Here is a 25604-nt window from a genome sequence, read left to right as displayed (position 1 = left end):
AGTCAATGACATCAGCAGGATTCTGCAAAAGGGAAATGTGGGATGATGTTATTATATCCATTGACTCATTCAACCATAGTTTCAGCTCTGCCCAAATGAGTTTCACTATACGTTTAGTTTTCATTATATAACACATGCATTCCACGCTGTATTTAATCCCAATCGACTGTTCCTTTTCGGAGAATAATCTTCATTTCAAACTTCAAAACTCTGTAATTTTTCTTTTTCTTTTCCTACTAGAAAAAATGAATATTTGACACATATTTTACACTAGTTAGTTTCGATAGAAACAGATTATAGCGAGAAGATAAAACAGGCTTTCTTGTTTTAACAGAGAGAGCGCAGCAATGAAGGCACATTCCTATCTTACTGATCTATTTGATAAAATGTCTTTTTTTTTTTTTTTGTACTTTTTTTTGCGGTTTTAAAACTTCAGTCTGCCTTCACAGACTCCCCTCCGCAGCCGCCATCCTCACTGCTGAGTACCAGGATAAGATGTCAGATTCCAGCAGTCCATGTCTTAAAGGCACACTGCTCATTTTACTGCATTCCATAAGAGCTGTGCCATCTTGGTACAGTCCTCCATAGTGTAAATGGGCAGGTATGTTTGTTATTGGCACATTGAACTGTAAAAATATACAATACAATACAATATTTTAGAGTTGTCTTTAAAAGTGACACAGGACAAACTTCAATACCATCACATAAAATACAGGGGAGTAACACAGGCCCCTGCAGAACGAAGGGTCCCCCTTCCCCTGGTGCAGAAGTGCTTGAGCCCTTTGGAACTATGCCTAGTCTCTATAATATTTTATTACTGAGCATACACTAGGTGTTCACATAAGTGAGCACTAATTTCACATTCAATAACTTGTTCGAAGACACAGCCATTTAGAGCCAAAGCAAGATACATATGTAGAGAGGGGCCCCTCAACACAGATTTCAGGGGACTCAGTGTATTGTGTGATGCCAAATCAGATATACAAGAAGGAGTTGATCGGAGGATGGCAGTGTAGATTTCACCAGGTCCTAGGTGTTAGAATCTATCCTCGCAACTCTGCAATATTCCCATCCCCACAGCAGTTGGCTTGAACAGGACACTCCTACTGTGTGAAGTATGCACGACGCGTTTCACCTATCCACGGCTTATTCACTGTGCTAACGTAATGAAGGGGTAGTGAACTATTTATAGTCTGGGGTCTATCAGGGATTTAACTATTCCAAAGTCCATAGCAAAAATCTAAATATAAAAAAGTGACGTGTTGTGTCCAAATATCCATTAATCATGTACAGTAAAATATAGACATTATAAAAACATAAAATATTTTAATACAGAATAAATATGTAGACATTAAGAAAAAATAATTACAATGAATATAACAAAATAACAGCCCTCAAAATCAAATATATTTAAAAATAAATAAATACATGGAATATACAGTACAGTTTCATACATTTTTGGCTAGGTCCGGTCAGGCGTATGGAACATTTGCAACATCTGAATAAGCACTAGTGTGGACACTTATTGAGCTCTTCCTCTCTTATATACAGGCAGGCCCGGCCTTTGGGGTGTGCGAGCTGTGCGTTCGCACAGTGCGCCATGGCAGCAGGGGTGCCAGGTGGCCATCCAATCACCAAGGTCAGGGCCGCGCCGAGCATGGCACCCAGGCAGCAGGGAGCAGAGGAGAGAGAGGGGGTCAAGCTGTCGTTTATAAAACAGTTTTCAGCAACCGCTCGGCTCCCTTCTGTTTCCTCCGATCCCTGCCACCACTTGCCTCGGTGCTGCCCTGCCCTAGGCTTCCACTGCAGGACTTCAGCAGGGTAAGTGAACTATAAACGGGGAGTAGATAGTGAGAAGAGGGAGAGGGGGTAGGTAGTGATAAGTGGAGAGGGGGAAGATTGTGAGAAGGGCGATTATTGAAATAAGTAGTCAGAATGAGTGAAAGAATGAATAATTCATGTGTGGATGAATTGTGTGAATGAGTGAGAGTATGAATTAATGTATGGATGAATTGTGTTAATGACTGAGAGAAGGAATGGATTTGTGAATGAATTGTGTGAATGAAAGAATTAATGAATGTGTGAGTGAATTGCTTGAATGATTTTTGAAAATGCATTAATGAATTTGTGTAAATGATTTGTGTGAATGAGTGAATTAACGATTGTGTGTATGAAAGAGTGAATGTGTGAGTGACCGTATCAGGGTTTGCGTGTATCATAGATGTATAAGTGATTTGGGGAAAGGCAAAGATGGCACAAGCAGGGTGTTTACAGAACAAAGATGGCACAGGTTGGGACAAAGAAATCTTACGTTGGGCTGTTTGGGGACATAGATGGCTCACGCTGGTCTGTATGTAACATGTGATTTCCAGTTGAACTATACCTGCAAAGCTGGGTTTGTGTATTATTCTGTTGATCTATATCTGCTATGCTGTTTCCTCACAATGTTATTGTAAACCTGCAAATACAGGATTTGATTCTGTTTATTAGATCTACAACTTGAATACTGAGTTCACATGTGATTTTCAATTGATCTATACATGCAAAGTTATTCTGTTGATCTATATCTGCTATGTCTCTATACCTGCAAATATAGGGTTTGTATGTCTTACTTAGTTGATCTACACATGCAAGTTCGGTTAACATGTGTTGTTTATTTGAACTAAAGGGAGGAAGGAAAGGAGAGGTGTGGTTTAGTGAATGAGGGGGCAAAGGGATTCTGGGGATGATTACGGGGGATTAAATCACGGTAGGGTCAGAAGGAGGGAAGACTGCACTGACTCTCGCAGTCTTTCCCTAATCTGCAATCAGTCTGGCAAATATTTTTTATTGGGTGTGGGTGCAGAGGGAGTGATTGCATGCTAGGGAGCATGAAGGGGGTTTTTTTTCTCTTATATTTCATTTATTTATTATTGTTACCAGTGTCTCCAGTTATTTATTTTTATACTTGTTCAACAAAAACTGGATGAAAATATGTTTTTCCTTTCTTTTTTGTGAGGAGGGGGGCACCAGAGAAGTAGTCCGCACAGGGCTTCTGAACACCTAAGGCCGGCCCTGTACACAGGGATTTCAGAAGGGATCTAAAACTAAAATGGGGAAATTTGAGATCACTGATTACTATTAGAACGCAGAAACTGGATTTCAGAATGCAGTTGTGCACATGTGCCTGTTCACTGGAGGTACTCTTTGGTCTTTCCTAATAATTCTTATAAAGTAAACCACACACACCAGTTTAATACCACCTTCTGGACGTTAACTAGAGTGCATTTATATAAAATCTCCCAAACGATGCACATGAGGTCTGCGCCCATACATGGGAACGTTTTAGCTCCAGCCTTCCCTTGCTGGGTGCGGCCACTGACGTCAGTGGGTGTTCTTGCTTACGTTAGTGGGTGTTCCTGCGGATATCACAGGAAACACCCCGATTTACATGGGAAATGGGTGGGGAGAAGGGTGTGTCAAGAGCCCGCTCCCGCAGGATTTGGGTGTTTACCCGGTGAACCAGAGCTTCACCCGGAGAACCCCGGTGCAACTCTGGAGAGCTCACAGGTATGTCTGAGCCTCATTTCCAACTCCTCACAAGATGTTAAACAGAAGCTGGAGGAAGTAGTAATAGAGGACTTGGTCCTAGCATGACCACATGCTCCAGGTTCCCTCTAATGTCTAGAAAGGTAAACATTAAGAGGTCTTAAGGAATAGAGGCCTTGGGAAGGTATCCTGTTTAGATACTGTATATGGAGCCTTAATCCAGCTCCAACTACTACTGTGTTTTGGAGGATGAAGAAAAGTGTATTGTTGGCACAATTTCTTAAATGGGGTTTTACATTACTGGGTTACCTGTCTATGGACCTCCTCTAGTGTGAATGTCTCTCACATTCATCCAGCTTTTTTTAAAATTATTCCACGCAAGCAACGACCAAAATAAAGACGGCGAGGAGACATTTAAACCTCAGCACACATTCCTTTTTGATGAGTTAGTCTAAGTCAGGAGATGGTGTAGCAATGGCTTTCAACGGTATATCCTTGTTCAATGACTTACATACAGAATTTTGTTTCATAACTACTCTTCTTAAAGGAGACGTTCAATGGAGAAAAATATTTTCTCCATTGAGCATAAAATACACTTCAGTATACAGTAGTGTAGGTTAGCATTTCCAAAACCTGATTTCATGTCATTTCGTTCCAATGAACTAACCTGCAGACCTGGAGGCTGCCACACTGAGCTCATTCTTTAAGGCAATGCTAATGAAGCCCCTGCCAATGAAGTTACCATACGGCAGTATAATAAAGAGTCAAGGTGTTTGTCTAGTAGATAGAGCTAAGAAGAGCTAGAACACATACAAATGACTAATATTAAAAAGAAAAATGAACATATATGGCCCTATGTCTTCGAAATACTGCGTCTCGTTGAGCTAAAAAGGCATTCTTAGCTTTGGCAACATTAATATTCCTTTAAGAAGACCGTTTTAACGACTGAAATTTGGACAGAGTATGGCCTTAAAAGACAAACATACATCACATTGCTTCCTCTAGAATCCTATGCAAAATTGTTGTTAAGCTACGCCACAAAAAATGTATTCAGTTACTAAAAGAAGTGCAATGTTTTTCATTAAATACATTTAATACAATGCAGAAAATAATCATTGTATATAAAATACAGACTTTTGAAATAATAAACTGAATTATCAGTTAAGTAACGAGTTGCTACAGAATGCATAATTTTATCATATTGTAAGGTAATTAAATCCATCTTTGCCTTTGGCCAAATACCAAACACTTACAGTAAGCGCAAATGATTACAAAAAAGCAAATTAAGACTTATTTTTCCGAGCCAACATTTTGTTATACATAGGCATAACCATCGACAGAGTCATTTGATCATTTATCTATTTACTGTTTTATACACGTTTTTGGATTTTTTAAAAATGAGACGTCTTTTATTCTGCCCCCTCCGAGGCCACTCCACCCACATGTCTGCGTGGCATCCGTTCCAGTTATCACATGTTCATCAGTGATGTAAGCATACTTTTCTCCATACTTTGAGGTCAGACCATTACCCTTGTCATATAACATTATACTCATACATGATTTGTGCACTGCATACATCTGAATTCTAATTCTCTTTATGTTTCTGTGGACAAATTAGGTTTAGGCCTCACACTTCTAAGTACCAAGTTAGACACAATCAACCTGGAATAAAGTACAGGCACTCAATGATGCCACAGATGTTCTTCCTCTAAAAAACAGTTAAATTCACTATTGAAGACTCAATTCTGTACCTCTGACTATCAGTCTTTCTTGGGATTAAATGTTACCAGCAGATACTAAAGTACTCACCATAGTACCCTGGTGCCCGGTGGATTAGTAAACACCCAAAGTGATTATTTCAAAAATGAAGTTTGTGGCCTTCAATTCACCTAAAGAAGGACTTTCATTTTCCAGATTATTTACATTTTTTCTTACATATAGGTGTTTTTTTCTGAGAACTGAGCAACTAACTACACCCTCTCGTTTCAAGCTCTAGAGCTAGCGGCTCAAGTGCTGCTAAAAGATCGCACATACAGCTCAAGAAGCTCAATACAACATCCTGGAAGAGCTGGTAGTAGGCTTACCATGAAATCTTCACTGAGATATCCTAGGAAAATGGTAAATAATGTAAAGGGCACATGAAATGTCATAGCTTTGGTTTGGTGGATGTCAGAGCTGCACAAAATACAAATCAGAATAAGTTAAAAACATAACACTAAATCAAAATAATAATGACATAAGTGACGGATTGTTTTCAGTGCTTGATTGAGTTATGATTTATCTTAGATGTGACATATCACCTTTAACAATGCAGCTGGGTATTAAAAATCACAGGCAATGATCAATCACATTGTGTCTATTAGACTTGTGCAAAAGGACCAAAAACGATTCGGACAATTTTTTTTGTTTTGTTTTTGGTCCATTCGTCTTCAAAAAACACATTTCGGTTCCTGACCTTGGGAGTGCATATTACATTTGGTTACAATATTTGTTGTCACTTACGCTCATTCACTCTCTCATGTTCCTTCACACTTTCATTCACTCTGTCACTCTATGAAGATCTCCCTACCTTCTCCCCTAACCGCTTCCATGTTCCATGTCTCCTTGCCGGTGAATGTCAACAAAAGGGCAGAACCTCTGGGCACACCCTCTCTTTTGTCCCTCCAAATGTGAAAGTTTAACGGGAGGACAGAATTATGAACACATATTCACTGAAAAGCAGAAGCATTTCTGTACCTCTCTTTCTCTGCAAATCTATCTGCATTATCCTGGCCTCTCTGTGCAGTTCCTCAAAGGGGCGGAGCCATAGGGAACCCCTCCCTGTTACGCCAATCAGGGAGAGGGTACGCGGAGGATTATGTCCATAAAGAAATGGACAAAAAAAGAAGGCGCGTGTAGCAGAGGACGAAGAAAGAAGACTAAGAAGAATAAGAAGGTGCAAGAGAAGAAGTAAAGCTGTGCGGTAAGGAAACAGAGACATGGAAGTGGTTGGCGGAGAAGTTGGGAGACATTGAGAGAAAGCGTGAGTGAACGTGTGAGAGAGATTGAGTGAGAGTTCTAATTCTGAACTCTGCTTTATTTTCATGTTTCATTGGGGGTCCCTCTTTTTTTTGGAGATATGGACGAGTAATAAATTGACAAAATTGGCAAAGTTAGTGTCTATGTATAATGGTTGAAATGGTTGTCTCAAGAACATTACGACATTAAACGTGGCTGGTATGCAAACATAATAGAACAGGGTAGCATATGATATGTTAGTTGATAATGTTAAATTTGGGTAGCAAAATGTATTACTATTTAATGATTTATTTGGTGCCAAGAGGCAGGTCTGTGCCATTTTATACTGATCTCTGTAGGCATATCCCTTCCTGGCCTCTAGTAAATCAAGCTTTTGTACTGTATGACTGCTAAACCCACTTTAGGATACATTTAACTACAAATAACATGCATTATTTGCAGCGCTCGTTTCCGTAGTAGATTATGTGGGTACATTTACTTATGTTTTATGACACCAAGGCAATAAATTCTAATATAAGAGTTATCTTTCTTGTGTGACTTTACATTGAAAGAAGCACTTTTGAACAGTTTTATAATGTACTAAATTATGTCAAATAATCCTGGTCCAGATGCGCAGCTTTCACTCGCACATCTCTTCCAGGCGTGGGAAGCTACATGGCAGTGTTTCCTTTTAATTAGTAATTATTTTCAGCTGCTTTGGCAAAACATTAAATAAAACATTTGAAGTTTAAAGAGAAGATTGAAGACTTTTTTCTTTAAGGAAACACATTGCCTGCAATGTGGGAATTTCCTTCGCGACAGGAGGTCACTGTTCAGTACAGTATAGAACTGCACAATTATGACTTTTTTTTATTAATAATATCTTATTCCAAGCTTAAAATGTTCAAGATTCTGGTTAATAAAAGCCTCAGGACAGAACTTGAATCTGTCCAGACCCATGCTATCCTGGTCTTGAAACAAATGATGTTGGCATTATCTACCACAACACATTGAGAAATACTGGAAAACCATTTACCGAAACTCTATTTAAAGGGAAACTCCCAACATAGTTTGATATCCTTTACTTATTGTGGAATACATATGTAATATTTGTGGCAAAAAGTCCCATAAACATTAATGTTATTATTTATCTCCATGCAAGTACTCATCTACCCTTGGCTCTTTGCTGCTTGTACAGCTAGTTCTAGAGAATGGAGATCACAACATGTACATGTATAGCGCTGCAGAATCAGATGGCGCTATCTAAAACAATTTTATTATTATTATCATCTTTTATTTATATAGCGCCAACAATCTACGCAGGGTCCCCTAATGGGTTCCTAGCATTTTTTGTTACACCTTCTAATGTTTACTCTGCTGTGGGCTGGTCTGAATCTGCTCTGCTTGTCGGTATGGGCACCGAAGGTGGCATATGATAGTATACAGGGGAACGTGATACCACCACAACAAGAAGCACCAGTCAATCAGCAAACCCAGATACTGGGTATGAATTGACCCAACCAGAGAACTAAAGGATGAAGGATAAGATGAAGTTCCGGTGTGCAGAATCTGATCAATGATTAATAATTCTTACATGTTATAACACTAAGGATAATAAGGTTGCCATATAAGAAGGGTTTTGAGGGACAGATGTAAATCTGGTCATATAGTTAGAGAGGATGGTAGTTGTCAGCTAACAAATCAACCAATTTAGTATTATTAAATAACAGTGGAGCAGGGCGAAATAAGCAAAGCAGGGAGCTTCCCAGACATAGTGACCCAATAGCCCTCACCCACTCACCCCTCTGCAGGACAGGAGCTAGAATGGGCTTCTGGCAGGATGGCTATATAGCGACTAGGAGGAAAAGGTCATGGGGCAAAGTGTCAAAGCGAGAGGAGAAAAAGCCATTTCTCCCCACCCGGAGATTAAACGAATGTCCTAGAGAGAAATCAGGTACTGGGGGTACTCAGCTGTGAAAACAAAATAAGCATTTTCTCATACCTTCTTATGTTTGCGTGATTTCTATTAAGAAAAGCCAACAAGAATGTCTATAGAAAGAATTCATTTTATTTCAAAACAAACTAGAATGAATTATACAAAATACAGATATTACAAGAAGCACACAATTCTGGACCTAAATGCAATAACAATATATCAGCCATAGGTATTGTTATTTTTCACATTCGAACACCTAAATGCCTGTGGTTCAACAATTATCTAAAAGCATTTCTATTTTGAATTTGTATATCTAAATCTTTTTTTTTAATAATAAGACTAATTCTATGGATCTTTACATGGACTACATATAACGAACCATGTTTGTAAAGAGGGATGCTTTTTAAAATCTGCTAAATGTGGAGCAGTTTCCACGGGAACCAATAACATGTTCCTGCCAATTGTTCCAAATTTAGAACTTTGATCCAAAATTGCTCTTTAGAAATGTATATTTCTCAAAATGTGAAAAATCTTACTTTTAGATTAGTAATTATACTTTTAGAACATATCAGCAAAATCATTCCCTTTCAACAAGAAGTCACAGTCAAAACCACAGAAGTAGCCAGATATTCACGGTAAACGAACAAAACAAAATGTAGTGGTCATCAGCCTAAAGAACGAGAACAACAAAATGCATTCAAGAATTTTTCAGTTGTTTAAAATTAGAGACAACTACTTGCACCTAAAGATTTAAATAACTCACCTAACACTCTGGTCTTAGGCAATTTACGTTGCAAAGCATTTTAAATGTCTCATAAAGCAAGGTTCTTAAATGCAGAAATGTAGAATTTGACAGCAGATAAGAACCAGTTGACCATCTATTCTATCCATTCTTACTGCTGTAAAAAAAAAAACCAAAAAAAAAACCAACACATGTTACTTGTTCCTCTGCCTTGCCTTTTATTAAGCAATCTTATTCCTGTATGTTTAAATTGCCTCACTGTATTAACCTTTACAAATATAAATTCTTCAAAACAAGAATTAAAATAAAATGCTACAGGATATCAATGTATTGTGTGTGTGTGTGTATATATATATATATATATATATATATATATATATATATATATACAAACATATAGTGTATATATAATATATATATATATATATATATAATATCTCATTTTATATTAGTTACAAAATATATCATTTATTGCAAAACAAATTTAGAAATGCATAGTCTAGTGCATTTCTGTGAAATCTCTAGTGAATCTCCTTTATGTATTATATACCACTATATGCAATGATACTTGCCACCATTATTTACATTATTTTGCACATTTTGTCTGCATTTTGTTTTCCAGGGGCAACAATATTTTGCAAGACAACTATTGGGTTACACGTTTCATGAGAAGCACTGTGCTCTGCAATGAAAGCAAGCATTGGTGACACAAACGATTTGTGGTTAATATTTTGCTTACAGGTAATATGTATGTCTCTAGACCAGACCAAATGTTATGGTAATTTTGAAGCATCATACTGAAATGAAATTAACCCCTAACCCCAAAGAAAGAAGTATTTGTGTCTAAAGGATTAGCCAGAGTTTTGTTAATTGCTTGCTCACATTGCTGCAAGCAAGAATGTAACTGTGCTGGCCCCAGAGAAGATGGAGATGGACAGGGAAGAACCTCTTCACAAAGTTGGCTTCAAAAACGTTATAAACATTTGGCAGTCCTGGCTAAATAAAGAATTCCCAGCTTGTCAAAAGCTACATGTGGCATTAGGAAAACGCCATGGAGCACGTCTATGATCAACGCATTGTGCTGAACTAATTAGTTGCGTCGGTGTCAGTACCCAACAAACTCAAGACTCATTACAATAAGCTGTAAGCCAAATGTTTACATTGGATTGTAACAGACCACTCTAGCAACATGTCAGTTTTGAGACTATACAGTTCTACACTCGCCCCTCTCACCAGAATTGGAGTCACCCAGGATTAGCAGCAAATGGCTTCGGAAACATTATGCTGCAGATAAGAATTTTGCACTTTCCTTATGATTTCCTGACTTTGAAATTGATTGTCTTTTAAAGTTTAGAGAAGAGAAAATTGAAGGACTTGTCACCTGAACACTCTTGAGTCTATTCAGTAGCCTTAAGAATGTGTAAGTAAGCTGAACACTTTAACTCACCGACTTCACTACGCTTTTTGAAGGACCCACCACAGCGAGCTTCTCGTGTAAGAAGGGCTAAGCTAGGCCTTTTACAGGACCAGCTTGGCCCCTCTGAAGGAGAAGCTCAATTTGTTTGGCCCTTCAAAAGACATAGTGAAGCCAGCATGGTAAAATCTTCAACTCTCCAGACAGGGTTGTGCAATGAGTCACATACATGATCACTCATCTCTGAGACATTGAGGTGGTTATGCAGGGGGAAGAAAACGGAGAAGTGAGCACTGTTTTGACAGCTGCAAAGAGGTTTACTGGACAATACAGATTTCTCATTGATCCAGAATTCTAGTTTTTGGTTACATGTAAATCGAAAAAAAAAAGTGGAAGGTAGGGTTGGATACCACAAATTTAAGCCATATTGTCTTAGGTTACAAGTCTAGACTTTAAGTTACTTTTGAACAAAACAAGATAAAAAAACAGAGGTGTGTTTAATTTATTCATACACTGCATGGAAATAAAATGGATGTCATTAGATTGAAGAGGGGGACGTCTCAAAACTCTCTACTGCTCTTTTGTCGTTTATAAAAATGAATAATAAACCAAAGTCAAATGTGGTCTTCCACCAATGGAACAGTCCAGAAACAAGTATTTCATTGTTTTGGTGGTAACATCGCTTTCACAATTTTGCACTGAAATCAGTTTTTATACACAATTAGCAGTGTTTTATAACAAGTTATAGCACAATAATAGTTTAGAATATTTATACCATAATATTGTGCGATGTCAGACACCTCCAAATGTACATTTGTTAACCGCGGGTTATTATTTATTGATTTATATGGTGCCAAACATCCTCTGCAGCGCTTTACATATATATATCATTTATCATTATCATTCTGATTTTAATAACGTGTACACATATAAAGGCACAGAGATCACTGAGGGATTATAATCTTCTTTAGAAAGACAAGTCATATTGCTGTTGGTAGTATGTAAGGATTAGCTAGGGAATACATATTCATCACTCACTACCTAATCAGTACATTTGAATCATAAGATCTGCATAAACGTGTCTTTAAGGGACTTGTATCAGGACCACAGTCTCAACTTTTTTTAATCCCATACCTTAACTACACACCATCACAATAGGGATGAGCATAGTTAAAACTCAAAAACGTAATCAGAAAAAACTTTTGTTCAAATCCAAAATTCTTAAATATTTTATACTGTTTATCTGTTGTATTGGGGATTTTTCTCTGGCAGCAATCATTCCAATTGTGTCAAACAGCAATATTTGTTAGTGCAACACTTACATGCATCACCTCTATAGTATAAGGTGTATATTGGTTCACACTAAACGCGAAGCATATTTAAAGATTGAAAGCATTAATGTTGCCGTCACCGCTTCTAGCTTTACTATATTCAATTACCATATTCGCTTGATTATAAGAAAACCCTGATTATAAGATGACTTCTCAAATTTTGTCTCTTGATGAAAGAAAAGGCATGAATATAAGACGATCCTCTCACTCACTCTAAAATTTCTCATTTACTGTCTCTGTCAATGTCTCCTTCTCCACTGACCGGTTCGGAGTCCTTGTATCCTTTTCCACAGCTCTGCTTCTTCTCTTGCCTCTGTCTTGTTCTTCTGTCTTCTTTCTTCATTCAATTCTCTCTGGTACCAGCTCGGTTATCCGGGGGCTTTCTCAAAAGGGTGGAGCCTCCACGCACCCCCCCCCCCCCCGATTTGGAGCCACGGGGCGCCCCAGGAGGACAGCCTCACCCCCCATGCCTCCAACTGAGGAAGAGTGTGTGTGCGGGAGCTCTGCCCTTTTGTGGAAGTACCCGGAGAACAGGAGGTGATACCGGGGAGAAGTGAACAAAAAACAAGAGGCAAGAGAAGACAGACAAGGACACAGAAGGTAGGAGACAATAAGCAAGAGAGCGTGAGAGAGTGAATGAGAGCATCAGCATGAGAGAGTGAGTTAGGGTGTGAGTCTTATTATCAAGCAAATATGGTATTTATGCTACCTATAACTTGTGCTTTTGTTGGTCAATCAGTGTAAGACTTGGAGACATCTTTTTGAAATGTATCTCATGGAAGCTATGATTGGTGGTAGCCTGTGGCGGGGGTGGCAGTATCCAATCTATTTCCTGCGTATGTATTTAAGAATGCTTGAACCAACCAATAAATAACAATCAGCAAGTTAGCAAGGTGGTATTCATGCAGATCCAGAGAACAAGAAGTTGAGATGATTGCTTCCACTATACAGTATGTTTTTAATGGTTTATTTGAATCTGTAAACACTATGTTTAAATAGTATATAAAACTGTAAAAGGCAGAATTTAACAAAAGTGACAGATCCACTTTCAGAAAGGGGGAAAAAAATCAGCGCCGTATAGTTACTTAATTAGGCAGTTTTTTTTAAGTTGATTATGTACAGAAACATTAAATGTAAAATATTTCAAATAACACCAAAAAATAAAGGACATTATTTAAAAAAAAATGCATGTGTTCGGTTAACTGTGCAGATTTTGTGCAGAAAATGGATCTTTGCATTCACCTTTTACTGAAAAAAAAGACATCTTTAAATATTTAAAGAATTACATGTCTGAGATTTCAGAAACTTGTAATGTACCCCCTAGTAGTTTTACTTTCTAGATCAAACATGTTTTCTCTGAAAAGCTTTTCCACAAAAATGCCTCATATAGATGTGATCAAATGAATGCTTTGTTCCTCTTTTTAGACAAGTGCCATGAGAGAGATCGCATTAACAGTACAATGTCCATCTTTCTGTGCTCAACTTTCACTGTCAGAACCAGCACATTGTAAACAAAAAGACAGTCAGTGTTAACAGAATTCATCTACATGGTATGCCTTTTTCAAACCTGGTGGAAGCATTATACACTAACTTGGACCTTGGCTGGCGTGTACCCATGATTCAACTGAAACCACTGGATCAATTCCTTTGTCGTTTTCATCATCTTTTGTTTAAAGTTCAGTTCCTTCAATGCAAAATAGAGTGAAGGTATTTTAGTACACCTGCTAGTGCAAATTGGGAAGTGAGAGGCACATATTGTCACTGATTATCCGGGTATTTGCTGCGTTACAATACAGCAGGTGGCCACCTGAGGACCTTACTTCTACACCGAAGCTCGTGATGCAGAGGAACAGAAAAGCGAAAGAGACACTTTTCCCAAGGGCAAACTGTCTTCTTTTTCTTTGGGTCTCTAAGCTTCCAAACGAGTTTTGCCACCACCTTTGAAGATCCAGTCCAAGTTCCGGTGTCTGACTTGGTCACTTCATTCTTCAGTCTGTGGGCTGTGGGATGATACTTATGTGAAGGAAATTGTCAGGGTAGCTGAGGTGCTCACTGAGCCACTGTAATGGCGACTCCAACATTGGTTCTATGCCGTGAATCAATACTTGATACTTCTTCTCGCCATCTGGTTACAAGCAAAACAAAGACCTTATTAATAAATAAGTCTGGGAAAGAAAGTCATACATTTCAGGTACTAATATGTCTCAGTACATTTTATACATAAGGCTGAGCCAGCTCTAGCTCCTCCTTTTATGAATTTGATCCTCATGAGGATTCATCTATAAGCTTGTGTGGACTTTCCTTATGCTGTTGGCAAGTCCAGCTCATCCCTGGCCAGCTAGCCCATCGCTAATAGTGCCTGTATCCTCCCTACTAGTTGATTCCACTTAAATGAAAACTCCCAGTGAGTTAATCCCAGTATGCTGCTTTGCTATACATCACATGGTTTTCTGGGCAAGCCCGATATATTTTGTGGCCCCCAGGTAAGCAGAGATTTTATCCCTTATAACTCCTGTCATTAAAATTAGGTTGCACTGAATATGGCTCACCACAAGGATCGTTCTTGTCATTGTGGCTAGGTCAGCCTTAATAGTTACGCTGCAAGAACTTTGTAGCAAATACATGTACAGTGTACTAGAGTGCCAGAATAACAGTGGAGGAAACATTGTTTTATAAAAGAAAACAAAAATAAGACCTAGCTATTCCAAAGAATATGGAAAATTCACAGGACAAATTCTCTCTCTCTTCTTATTCCAAATGTTTTAGGACACAATCAGGAGTGGACAGATCTTAGCTACTAAAGGAAGTATATGAAATAATAGGATAGGATAGATTTGAAGTTCTTAACAAAAAACAAAGTAGAAATAAAACACTCAACTTCCATAAATATTTTTATTGGTATCATACAGGATTCGATGTGTTTACCTTTTTTATGTACAACAAAGGCCATTCCAGAACCAGTTTCTATAGGCCACTTACTATTGTCCCAACAAGGAACGTGGGATAAAAATAAAATATATGCTTGTCTGACAATGCTTGTTACAAACCACAACTGATTATCAGATAATGCATTTTAAGTGATTTAAACATTTTTAAACTGTGGTGCACACACTGTCTGCCTCATGGAATGTGAATTATACATTTTTGGGTAGTCTAGTTTCTTGTGTCGTGTCCATTAAGGTTTTTAGTATGAATCTTTAATTGCATGAGAGCTAGAGCACAAGCAACGTTTCTTAATACTGAATGTGATTTATGGCGTTAGCGTATAAACGCGTGTGAGAGATGGCTCCTTAAAAAAAGCATTCCTTGCAGTTTTGGGCAGACAGAGTGACTCAGCTCCAATCTGAAGCCCTTTTAACCAAACAGTCCAGAATGTCTCTCCACTTACTTGTGCTTTAATAGGGACTAACTGGGGATGAATAATTGAGAATGTATGAAGGCGATGAGTTCATCTTTTATAGCTTAAGTCAATGACCATTGCTGCCGCTGGCTTTTATGTTTGCATACATTGTTAAAATAAAATAAAAAACATGTTTTGACATTTTTTTAAATTACTATATTACATAGTGTAAATTGTTGATAATGACACTTTGTTAAATGGATGTATATATATATATAGAAATGTGTGGTTATATATTTGGTTCGGTTTTAAATTTTTTGACTCTGTTCTTACAAGCAAGTGAAGCGAGTCAATTGAATAAAACCTCCAAGATTCTATAATAACTGTAAAATGGCTTTGGGATCTTCAGTAGCATCCAGGACTGTGATAGGATGAACCTGAGAGGCTCCGTGTGGCTGTCTGCATATTGACTACAAGTGAAACAATGCATTTAACCATCACAGGATGAAAAAGTGTGCACACACTGACAAAAAAAATAAAAAAAAAACAAATGGACTATCCACATATATAAAAATTACAAAATGAAGATAACCATGGTTCATGATTTTGGGTTACTTGGAAAAATAAAACTGAGGTGAAATAGGCAGAAAAGGAAAGTACATTGAAGAAAAGGACACTGCAGGGGTAAAATATGGTAATGATTACATCTGTCGTTAAAATAAGTAGACTCCTGCGCCATAGCCCCTCTGAACTAGTTATATACAGTCTGCCTGGTTTTATTAGCAGGCATTCCAAGTGTAGGTTTGACAGTCTACATTTTTGAAGGCATGCAAAGGGAAAGTGATAATACTTGATGTAATGAGTAGCCCCTATACAGAAAGGCTCTTTTCATGCAAACATCTTCTAAACATCCGCAGGCAAAATCTACCAATGCCATATTTACCAATTACCATTAACCTGCAAATGTATCTTAGACGCTCTACGTTAAAACAAAGGTTTACATAATATGAAATAGTATCTTTTATAGATAAAAATGACCCGAGACAAACAAGAACCCTAAAAACAGCGTGAAGGCGCTCCCTCTGAAATAAATTAAAGGGCATTATGCGTCTTTGGTTAGACCCTCTCAACTTTCACCAAGTCAGCACCATAGCTGACCAACTGTGAGTACGCATGGACGCAAACGGAGCAATACAAAGTGCATATCTCATATTACAAATGTACAGTCCTGAGCCATATTTTCCACAAGGCTGTAACAATACGGGAACCCTGTCACCAGGTCAGTGCAGAGGAGCTAGGAAAGCCTGCAGCGTAATCAGCTCTTTAGCTACGATTCCATTTACTCAGAGTATGTTCATAGACGGATGCCATAGTGCTAAAACACGCCAGAGGCCTTTCAAGTCTTATTTGGACTCAACGATGAGTTCAAAGAGTGGCTGAGGAGATTCGAACCTGCAATACCACATTCTACATAGAGCTCGTAACTACACAGAGGTCACAAACAGTACAGAATTGAAAGGCAGCGCCAGTTTGGCACACACTTTTCAGCCAGGTTGAAAGAGGAACTCCCACTATTTTTGTTATTACTAGTAACAGACTAAAAATACGTTTTCAATAGTATTGTGCTGTTTCTTTTCTTTTTTTTAAGCAGTTCTAGTCCTTGCAGCTGCATATTAGTCTCTTGTATGCGTTCTAGTTTTGTGATCTTAGCTTAATCTATTTGACAATCACCCTGACTCCTTATCATAATAAAATAATAGAATGGCTCGGTTTTAATCACCCAGTCAGACACTCTGATATTTACTCACTAAATGAAGAGGGGCAGGACAATTGACAGAAGACCACTTCCTCGTTCTTTACAAAGGGCCATCACTAGCAAATTTCTCTAGTAAGAAGGGCTGCATTGGCCCTGTATTATGCATTATTTAATGGCTGAGAGCACACTGAACAAATATCACAAACTATGCATTATACAGGGAAGCCAAGTTGCTCTTACTGGGGTTGGATCTTCATAACGTGAAGGGAAAAAGTTAAAACCCTCCCGGCAACTCCCTCTGGTGAATAGACACAATCTCGGTAAACAGTAGATTTATCGAGGAGGAGTAAGCCTCGGTGAAGAAGATTGGGAGATATACACTTAAGCAGGCTACACTGAGAGCCAACGAAATATACATTACTGTATCTACTTTTTCCACTTAAGTGGGTGAAGGTAATAAACAACATTAAAAATCAATTCTGCAGAAAAGGGACTACAGTTTCTATTTAGAATTGAGTCATACACATGAGATGGCGCAGTATTAGGTTTACAGCATGGGAGGGGAATTTAAGTAAAGTTCGGGAAGACACACTGCTTGGTTCTGGGAAGTAAGACGATTCGGTGAAGTAGTAATGTGGGGGTGTGCAAAAAAAAAGCTTAAAAATAAATAAATGTTGTGAGAAGGAAACGTTCGGTAAGATCCGCACAGTCATAGATCTAGGACCTGTATACCCATAATTGGGCTACAACAATCTACGATATTAAAACAAAACCGGTGGGGGCTTGTAGCCCTGGAACATCACACCAGAAACTCTTCACTGGGTTTTAACTTCCATCTGAGAAATTCCTTAAGCTCACAATGTTAATGAGTAAAATGTGCTCAGCTGAATTAATCACAGACAAAAACAACAGGCTGATATCTACAGTTTATACATCATGCCGAAAGATTTCTCCGGGGCCTGGCAACAATAGTCAGTGAGGTCAGGTCAAAGAGGGTTAGAGTAAGTCAGGATAAAGTCAATGGAATAACCCTCGAGTATTGATTTTAAAAGGGTAATTAATCTTAAAACAGAAATAGTTTTCTAGGGACCGAGATTTTAATCTTAAGAGTACGGCACTGATGGAGCAGTAAAAAAATGTAAACAATGAAATGAAGAGGGATTTTAGGCTCCAGTCTTAAACTATGGGAGCATAGTATCCCAGCGGAGTGCCAAAGCACCTCAAATGTTTACTTAAACGTGTCTTCGCTGTCAGGATGTGATACTTTTCCTAAACTGATGTCGTTTGGGAGGATGCCCCCCCCAATGCAAAAGCGATGCATGTATGAGAAAAGTTCAGTTTTCATTTCACTTTTTTTGCATTGAAATACTAGTACACTATCTGTGCTAGGTAAATGAAAACACAGAGAAGAAAAGATTGGATATAAGAGTTAAAAAAGAGCTCATGAATCTTAATTTTGTTCTATAAAAACCATTATGGTGTTAGGTCTTGATACAAACACTTACAAACATATCCTGTCAGATGATAAACCTAAAAGTCCCCCTTGCTTAATAGTGAATAGTTACATTGTTCTCTATGAACAAATAATGTTGCATTTCTAGCAGAACAGAAACAACCACCCTTCCCCAAATCTCTAGTATATGTGTTTTATAAAACGTTTCTAAAGCCAGTTTGGGCATTTTGCTCACTGCAGGTCATACTGTGAAAAATACTCGAATTACCGCTTCAGCTGGTTTGATGAAAAAGTCATCTACATCTGCTCCAAATGGTCTTTTCTTAGGTGAACTCCCTTGTGTTCAACATATTCCTTTCCATTTTCAAGATGTCATCTTGCTTTCTTATTCTATAACTTTCACTGCAGTTTCGGTTGCGATTCTGCTTGTATATTCCCACTGATGTGTCCACATTAAGAACGTGAACCCAGAATTGCACGTAATAAACACGATCCTTCAGTCTACTCTTCAGTTTGGGATTTATTTTGAGATAAAGAGAGAGAGACATTTTGAAAACGGGATACAGAGCCATCTCATAAGCTACATCAGATGCCATCACCAAAAGCCGCACTTAAAAAGACTTTTCAGGATGTAGAAAATTAGGTGTAAAATGAAGATGGATTAGGTATCATTTTCAACTGAACCCATTCTCAGAGCTTCTGAAAATAACTTGACTACGAGGGCAAGGCCAATGGAGTCCTCCATTAAATTCCATTAGCTGTGATCACGCAAGTAAATAAGATAGAAAGGTCAAAGGAAGATACCTGCTCCTTTCGCTTCTTTCTGTTAGCTTTTTCCCTAATGCAATCTATTTTGCAGGATCATTTAATCATTGCCTTGTTTGTACACACGAGTTATAAAAGATAAATGTCTGGATTATGTGGTGTCATGTCTTATACATTAGCCAGGCTATCCTACTGTGTAGGATGGGGGCAGAAAGGCATTCGCGGAGTACAGCAACTTTACTAAATTGGAAGCCAATTTTCAGCGTTTAGTTGTAAGTCTAAAACAAACCAGTCTTAAAAAGATATTTCAAGGTATATTTTCATTGAAAACATATTCGACTTTGTCTTTTAACTTCTGTTTCTGGTTGGCCTTATGTCATTTGAGAGAAAAAAAAATATTTAAAAATACAATTCCAGGGTACAAAGAGAAAACCCTGAAATAATATAACATTCCCCAACAGGCTGTCTGGATTTCATATACGGAATCTGGACAATGTATGCACAACACTTATTGTAATAAAATCATATGGCGAGTTACTGGCCAAACAAGTTTATGGATCTCTGCATATGTTGACGTGCATATAAATTATGTTGATGTCCATGAGTTCAAGATGAAGAAATGTTTTTTTTCTGTTAAAGAAAAGGTTCCCTTATTGAACAATCTAGAACGGGGTGACACACTCCCATAATTTAGCCATGGGTGAATGACTCAACGAAGCATCTGATGGTGTGGGCTCAATTTTCCTGAGAAGTCAAGCTTACATGCATCACATACACGAACCATCATGCATATAGCATATACACCGCTTAATTGAAGTCACAATGACTCTGTGCAAATAGTGTGTGGAAATAATGTCCAAGATGGGAGTAGAGTAGTGAGTTTCACAAAGCAGTATGGGAGCATTCTATGTGCACTTGGTCCCTATGTAGTCAAAGCCTCATATATTCATATAAAGAAAACCCCCCAAAATATCTATAGGGATATTTTAGTCTGTCGGCACACACCAGACGGATGCTTCTTCACAGTGTGGAAAAAAAATGTATTTACATAATGTTTTTAAAATAGGAACATAACTCCTGCAAGAATGCGTGTGAAGACTGTGATTACTTACACCCCTGGCATCCACAAACACACCACAGCCTTTCATTTTATTTTATTTTAGAGGAGACAAAATAATGTCTATTTATTTGCTGACAGAATTAACAATTATTATTCGGTACAAATTCCAACTTCTGCTTTCTTGCGGTTATGCTTTCATTATCAAAGGTTCCATGGAAACGTTTTTTTTTTTGTTTTTTTTTTTAAGATGTTTTCGGGAAAAGTAATTAGTAATTACTAGCAAGTGATTATACAAACGTCATACAAATATTGCTTCTGGAAAACTTCATATAATGTGTCCAATTCCTTCCACACACAATTAATTTTATTTAGCTTTGCTCATTTAGTGCATATGATCTACATTCATACTTCATATAGAAATTAGAGTGATTTGGTGTCACTTCGACAAATATATAGATTGTGGATAGATCACGGATGTCTATTCTGGAAATTTAAAAAACGAATGGCAGGGGAATCCAAATAAATACATCAAGATGGCAGTGGAGAAAATATTTTAGAAGCATTCAAACTTTTTTTTTTATATAGAAAATAGTTCCTAACTATTAATACATGGGAAGCAATACAATATATACTATCCCTTTTTTAAAAAACAAACAAACACATATTTTCCCTGAATCGACATGTCATTTGGGATCAGATTATCTTTTTGAAATATAAAAGTCCTTCTCAGTCAATCGATACATGTTTTTAAGTATGCTGGAAGCCTCACCTGATTGCTAGCATGCATAATTGATATGTCCCAGACAATGATAATCTCAGTGTCAGGCTCTATTGCGGGGCAATTGAATGGCACAGAAAACACAATGCCAGCATTCAGCATTGGGTAAGTGTGCATGGTTATAGGTAAACTAAGAATGTATGGCTCTTGGGGTGGATATCATAAATGTGTGTTGTGTAAATTAGGTTGCTTGATGCTTACACAATAAAGAGATACTGAACATTTTTTGTTCTCCCTGGCAAACCAGCCTATTATCTGGGTGTATTGTATGACACTACACATAAGCGCTAAGCTACATGTAGCTGTAAAAGTGTATAGGCCTTACAACTCATTCAAAGTAAAACAACATGGCTATTTTATTACTGCATTTAACTAAAATGATATTACCTTCCATTAATCTCTGTTATGTTATATTAGAAACGCTAAGCGCAGATACTAAGCCTATTTCCGTTTTGGCACTCTTGCCTGTTTAACACGAGTATATGGAGATGGCACAGACAGGCCTGAACCTAGCTGTTATAAGAAAATGTATTGCAAGCAAGATAGCATCAAGTGCTTGAGCACAGGCAGCCATCAATTATCACAACTACACAATACACAAGAAGTGTATGAAATAGGGTAAACATATATGGGAACTTCCCAGGTATATTTCCCCAGAGTACTCGTTCTCCAAGAAGTGGAGAAGCTCAGGGTGGGAGGCAAGGGTAGACCAGAACAGATAATGTCAGAATAAGAACCCAACCCCCGTATATGTGATAACCACTGGTTAAATAGCCTTTTCCCGCTCATCATCAGTCAATATGGTATCCCTGTTAGTGTAAACAACAGTACTGCCTTTTAGTCTATTAAGTACATCTTCATTCTCATTCATTCTCTCTTTCACACTCGTTGAATGTCTCCCTACTTTCTGTACAGACCACTGGCAGCTCTGTTTCTTCTCTAGCATCTTTTTCATCTTCTTATTCTTCTATCTTCGTCCATGCAAATGTCCTCCCAGTAAGGTAGTGGAGCTTCCGGTGACATCCTCTTTCCCAACTGGAGGATCGGGAGACAGGGTGTGTGTGGAAGCTCCGCAAATTTGCCCTAAGATAACTTCCCATGAAGTACCGCAAAAATGTTGGCGCTTCTAGTGACATCCTCTCCCCCGATGCCACCTGAAGCGCCGCCATTTTACGGAAGTTCACTCAGAGGTCACTTCTGCGGAGAGGCGGACGAAGAAAAAAGACAAAAGCGGGAATAGAGAACAACAAAAAGATAAAGATGATGATGCTAGGGAAGAAGCAGAGCTGCGAGACACGGAAGCGGTCTAGGATGTAAACATCCATTACAAATGATATTCTCTGGGATTACAATAGTCCCTTCTGAAGCCATTCACTACCAAATACTGTGTTACTTAGTTGGTTACCCACGTCTGTCCTATTATAGAGATAACACCTATAGCCATAAAATAAAAAAAATATAATATGCCATTAACCTCCTGATGAAGAACTTTTCATTAGTGAAAAAAGTAGCATAAAGTGGCAGGATATCCACATTAAGGACTTTATTCTAGGTTTAGTGCAGCTGGAAAGTACTTTAGATATCATCATTCTTGCAGTAATTGAGGTCATCTACATCACTCTGACACATATTAAAATATCAATGTACTTTTCTTTTTGGGTATTTTGCAATGCATGAAGCAGAATATGGCTTTCTTATCACACCATATCATATGCAGGCACCATCATTCCCTTTGTAATAGGTAACCAGACTGTTTGAGAATCTACAGATAGGACCTTCTAAAGCAAAAAAAACAACTATTTTGAATGAATGACACTGGAGAAAAACTACATTTGCAAAAACTGATCACAGCATATACATTTGCAACATACTACACTGATTCAAATGCCTAAAGTGCTACAAAATTCATCATATTTACTTATGACAAAGCATCAACTGCAAGAAGTAAAATGGGTCTTGAGATAGTAGGGAAAAGATCAAATATTTCTGGAATTTTAGCTAGCTGTCTGATGATCATCAACAGAAACCAGCTCAGGTGAGGTCTGGATTACAGACGGTGTCTTTTTGTCCTATTAACTCTAGTCTAAAGGTAAGACACTCGGGGTCAATTTCCTCTCAGACTTCTGAGACTTGCACATTCAGTCAAATTATTGTCTTAATAATTGTGTCTGTACAAAAGAGGGCATTGTTCATCGATATTCTGTACAACAGTAGAGAGATTAGTGTAAGGAGATAAAGTGATCCATTTTTAACAGCAGTATAGACAAAATAAGAAAAGAAAAGAAAAAAATGCCATAGAATTTTGCATCCATTGCATTGACACTTAAAATAATCTAGACTGATCTAGAGTCTTCAAGCTGTAGATAATCATGGAGTCACGCCTAGGACCAATATTCGGCTAAAAGTATGGGTGTGAACTGGGTGAAGATCTTATATAAGAGGTGACTGATTCATCTGGAGTCTCGGCATTCACATGCAAATTCTGCAACTAAAGGGCTTATACACAAAAATGAGTCTAGTGCAGTGTTTGGAAAGTGCTCTTATTGCCACAGCTACCAGTCAGTCCTACGCACTGAACCATTCCATTGATGGTTATGGTGGCAATGCCACTTTTTCAAGCTGTATGCCAGAATTGCTTATCGTGGATAACCAAAAACCTCCTAGTCACACTAGAGAAACAGCTACCTCCTCAAAAAATGATTGGTCAATACATTGGGGCTCCTAATGTTTTGAGTTTTGTATTAATGGAAATCCAGGTATATTATTTAATGGCTCCTAAGAAGTCAGACCAGCTTAAAAATTTGCATGCATGTTACCTAAAACTGCTTTTACTCCAGCATCTTGTTTCACATACTATCATTATTTAACATTGATCTTATTCTCACACGCAACATCACACGGCACTATTTTCTACAAGATGTAAATATCAGGAACAGCTTTCTTTTGTAAGCCACACCCAAAATATAACTTCTTTTACAAGCCAAGACATCTACCAACCTTGCTTTTCTTCCACAAAAAGGTAGATCTTGCATCCTCCTTGACAACTTGCAGAATGCATTGTCTAATTCATAGGCTACTAAGCACAGTCCACTTGTTCAACAGCTCAGATTAAAGTTTCCCCCACACCCAACGTATAAGATGTGTGTCTACCTGACTCTATGCAGCCTTATTTTACGGTGTATGTGAAACACAGGTGGTTGGGATATTGTAAGTAATAGATAGTGTGATTAATCCCTATTGTATAGCATATGCTCCTAAAGCAGTTGTGTTGGACAGTGTGCTCTTGCAGAGGGACTTTAAGCATAGATGATTAGGCCCCATCCGTTTTCTGAGGATTCCCTGCTAATCAGGAAACAACAATGTGTCAAGTCCCACAGCTTGCAGATACAGGAAGCCAGAATGAAAAGCTGCCCCTAAATATGAAAGAAACACTTTAGGAGGAATAGGATCACTTTATGTGTTTCTGTGTAGGGTTCTCATTAGATCCCTCTGGAACTCTTGTGCAAGCCAATGCTGGAGGTGGCATGGTGTGCAGTGGCAAGCAGGAGATGTATCTGTTCCAACATCTCTCCTGCCAACCTAGAAGCTGGAGAAGGGGGAAAGAAGAGAATGCATAGGGGGAATTCTGCGGAATCCATACATGATTTGCAAAGGGAAACAAAATTTAAACAGAACACTCAGTTCAGGAGTGTGTCTTTTATCCTCCTCTTTGGAGCCATCAAAGCTAAAAACATTTCATAGGGCAAAAGCCTCTGGGTGAATGGTGGCCTGAAGACAGAAGTGTCTTCACGCTGTATGTCTTAGGACAGAACACTGTAGCAAGGCAGGAGTGCATATAGCAGTGCAGGACTTGCAACAGGTGCCAGGTTACCTCCTGGTGGTGACACAGGTAAGCACACAAACACCTAACCTAAGGTGAAGGTTCCTGACACTTCCAATCCATGTGTATCTTCTAAAGGCCCATTGTGTTTATAATTCTGCCCTGATAAAGACTGTGTAGGGTCAATACATTGGCTTTTTACTACATGTAATTTACTGTAACAAACATTTTTCTTATGAACGTGTACATTTGGATTTTATGAAGATTAGAAGATGTAGGTTTTTTATGTATAGTAAAGTAAATGCTTAGGGCGTTAGAATAGATCTGTTAGATGAAAGAGGTTGTGCCCATAGTCAAAACTTTATTGCAAATGACCAGTTAAACCTTTACTCCTGCAAATCTATCTCTAAAGCCAAATCTGGCATGACGCTGATGAAAGCCAGTTCATCTTGTCTAAAATATATTGCAATACTGTTATTTTTATATTTGTGTTTGTTTTGTCAAGTCATTCCACAAGGCAGGACGATGAAAATGTTCATGTAACCGCATCATTTACTGAGGGCCAACTGATCCATCCTCAGACCCCAGCCAGTTTCACTGAAGTTAATTACTCCACTCAAGAGAAAGTTGCGAAGACACCAAAAACAGAAATACTTGGGAGAGGTATGAGTGATATCCTTTGCT

The 25604-nt window shown here is 38.2% G+C and overlaps 1 protein-coding gene across 1 annotated transcript in view; it reads right to left on the bottom strand.

The window, feature by feature from the left end:
• Positions 1-12892: 12892 nt before the first annotated feature.
• The window catches only part of ATG5 (autophagy related 5), a 60451-nt gene continuing 47739 nt past the window's right edge, over positions 12893-25604 (bottom strand). The window contains exon 8 of the mRNA XM_053459432.1: positions 12893-14073. Within this exon, the coding sequence (XP_053315407.1) occupies positions 13937-14073 (137 nt within the window). The 3' untranslated portion in view covers positions 12893-13936. The remainder of the gene's footprint in view (positions 14074-25604) is intronic.

This window comes from Spea bombifrons, chromosome 3 (assembly GCF_027358695.1).
Source record: "Spea bombifrons isolate aSpeBom1 chromosome 3, aSpeBom1.2.pri, whole genome shotgun sequence".
Lineage (NCBI taxonomy): Eukaryota > Metazoa > Chordata > Amphibia > Anura > Pelobatidae > Spea > Spea bombifrons.
The sequence above is the reverse complement of the archived record's forward strand: the minus strand, read 5'-3'. Positions and strand labels throughout refer to the sequence as shown.